Source organism: Pteropus alecto, unplaced genomic scaffold (assembly GCF_000325575.1).
Source record: "Pteropus alecto unplaced genomic scaffold, ASM32557v1 scaffold101, whole genome shotgun sequence".
NCBI lineage: Eukaryota > Metazoa > Chordata > Mammalia > Chiroptera > Pteropodidae > Pteropus > Pteropus alecto.
This window is the reverse complement of record NW_006432945.1, coordinates 18,233,456-18,234,914: the sequence shown is the minus strand read 5'-3', so window position 1 is coordinate 18,234,914 and position 1,459 is coordinate 18,233,456. Positions and strand designations below refer to the sequence as shown.

The 1,459-nt window shown below is 65.7% G+C and overlaps 1 protein-coding gene across 6 annotated transcripts in view; it reads right to left on the bottom strand.

The window, feature by feature from the left end:
- Positions 1-1,459, bottom strand: part of RXRG (retinoid X receptor gamma) — a 144,066-nt gene that overhangs the window by 4,024 nt on the left and 138,583 nt on the right. For all 6 annotated transcript variants that reach the window (XM_015586226.2, XM_015586227.2, XM_025043889.1 and 3 more), the window contains one exon: positions 674-765. In XM_015586226.2, the coding sequence (XP_015441712.1) occupies positions 674-765 (92 nt within the window). The remainder of the gene's footprint in view (positions 1-673; positions 766-1,459) is intronic.

Sequence of the window (1,459 nt, the reverse complement as noted above, 5' to 3'; positions counted from 1 at the left end):
CTCCAGGCCCCGGGGCTCAGCCCTCCGCCCTCCTCCCCACCAACCCACCGGTCCCCGCTCCCTGGATGAGCTCGCGCCCGGCGCAGAGCCTGACACGCCGGGTGTCGGCGGCTGCTCCAGCTGCATCTCTGCTCCTGCCCCTCCCCTGAACTTGACCCCTGTAGCCGCTGGCCCCTGGGCAGCTGGCCTCGGAGTCTACTCTCGTCTCAGATGTTCGTGTCCAAGACAAAGTCCGGACCCCGCTCGCCCACCCTGAGGACCCCGCCTCAGTAAACGGAAACGCCACTTGTCCGAGTGGTGGGGAAACGGAACAGGGAGCCGTGAGCAGCGAGATCGGCGCCTCTTGCCTTCACGCCCGCACCTGACCCGCCGGCGGGGCCCGTGGCTTTGCCTGCGATGAATTATTTACCTGCAGAACTGAGCGCGTCTGACCGCCTGCTCCACGACTCCCCAGCCCGCCGTCCGTTCTCGCCCTCCCCACCGGCCCCAAACGCGCACGCTCCACGCCCCGTCAAGACTTTTCACGATGGGCAGTGGAGGCCCAGACGCGTTGACTCTGCCCTCCCCGAGGGCAGGTTTCCGGCCTGTGTCCTCTGTCGCAGCTGGGCTGGAGGACCAGAGCTCGCCGGCGGGCTGGAGCTGACCGTGGGGACAGCACTCGTGACGCGGTCACCTGGGTTAAACAGCACGATGGCTCGCAGGCAGCCCAGCTCCGACTTGTCCATCTGCATGTCCTTCATCTTGGAGACCAGCTCAGTCAGGACTCTGTTCGCAGGGACAGGGACAGGCGAGAGAATCGTGAGTGCCAGGCCACGGCTGACGAAATGAACCTGACCGACACTTACTATGTGACCCCGCCCGTGTTCCAGATGGCACGCCGGGCACTAGGGCCACACAGGTGAACAGATGTGGCCCCTGACCCCCCAAAGCCACCGTCTAATCAAAGACACAGACAGGGAAACACACAGCAACACGAAGCCAGCGCCGGCTGAGAGCCGTCCATGGCAGCACGGGGTGCGGGCAGGGGGCCGGAGGGGCTGGGAGCTGCTGGAGGGCTTGGGAGTTTGGGGTTGGGGGGCAGCCAAGCAGGGTGAGGGCCCTGCCTGTCTGAAGCCACGGCAGAGGGCAGCAATTGGTGACAGGTTAGAAATCTCTAGGCACCACGAGGAGGCAGGAGCCAACCAAAGACCGGGCCACGTGACGCTGGTATGGAGCAGGCCATGGGAAAGGGCGCAGAGGGAGTGGGGACACCTAGGTGGCCACGCGAGCGGCCTGGGAGACCGTCTGTGATGGGTGTGGAGAGGGGCCCGGGACCCGGCACAGGGCAGAAGCTGGATTCACCCTCACCCTCCGCATCCCCAGTCCTGCAGCCTGTCACCCCCAAACCGTGCATCCCGGTCCCCCCCAGCCGTGCACCCACTCACTTCATTCCCCTCCTCAAACCCCGGGGCTTAATCTT